The sequence below is a fragment of the Rhagoletis pomonella genome, unplaced genomic scaffold (genome assembly GCF_013731165.1).
Source record: "Rhagoletis pomonella isolate Grant_MI unplaced genomic scaffold, Rhpom_1.0 Rhpom_scaffold_09812, whole genome shotgun sequence".
In the NCBI taxonomy this organism is placed as follows: Eukaryota; Metazoa; Arthropoda; class Insecta; order Diptera; family Tephritidae; genus Rhagoletis; species Rhagoletis pomonella.
Window position 1 is genome coordinate 5114 of NW_023468341.1, and position 890 is coordinate 6003.

At 34.0% G+C, this 890-nt stretch overlaps 1 protein-coding gene across 1 annotated transcript; it reads left to right on the forward strand.

The window, feature by feature from the left end:
* Window positions 1–208: 208 nt before the first annotated feature.
* LOC118756321 lies at window positions 209–869 on the forward strand (the record flags this gene model as incomplete). The annotated part of the gene is made up of 2 exons (XM_036491093.1): window positions 209–574; window positions 643–869. Coding segments are annotated over exons 1-2 (325 nt in total), but the record flags the coding sequence as incomplete, so codon positions are not given.
* Window positions 870–890: the final 21 nt, after the last annotated feature.

Here is an 890-nt window from a genome sequence, read left to right on the forward strand (position 1 = left end):
TTTCAACGTTTTACTATTAGTGGAAAATGTTGCTCAACGCGAGTTTAAAATTTCATGAATAAATTGTATTTGACATATCAAAACTTGCGAAAGGTTAGTAAAATACTTGAAGAACATAGTGCGGAAGAAATTACTTATGCAGCACGGAAAGTAACAAAAAATGAAACGAAGCCTGATAACACTATAAAGAAGTGTCTTGAACCTTTGAAGCGCTGGCCTTGTGTTTAGATTTAGATTTATCGGAAGAAAAATATAATAGACTACGCAAAGTTGCTAACAATATACATGCGGATTTTTTCCCAAGCACGTATGCGTTAAACCAATTAAAACAAAGTTTAGTACCACATATAGAAGCGACGGAAACTTCAGCAGAAGTTAATTTAAAGGCTCTTGTACATATTACATCCAAACACATCTTAGAAGTTTGTGCAGACAAACACCCAGTGGGCAAACTTTCACTTATATGTAAATGGGGAATGGATGGCAGTTCTGGCCACAGTCGATATAAGCAAAAATTCTCCGCGGAAGACCTCTCAGATGAATTTATTTTCGTAATTGCTTTGTTACCACTTAAGTTCGTATAAAATCAATTATTTTCTTATGTGTCTATTCTCTATTTTCCAAATTTTTTCACATTTTAAGGCTCATCGATTCCTCATCAGGTAATGAAATATGGGTCAACCGAACTCCCTCTTCTACGCTGTTCTGTAGACCAGTGAAATTCGTTTATACGAAAGAAGGAAAGGCGTTAATTCATTCAGAATATAATAAAATAATTCAGATGATTAATGATTTGGAATGTGATATTTTTAAAAATAAGAAGGGAATTGCTGAAGTTTCCTACATCATGCATTGCACTATGATTGACGGTGCAGTAGCTAATGTTTTAA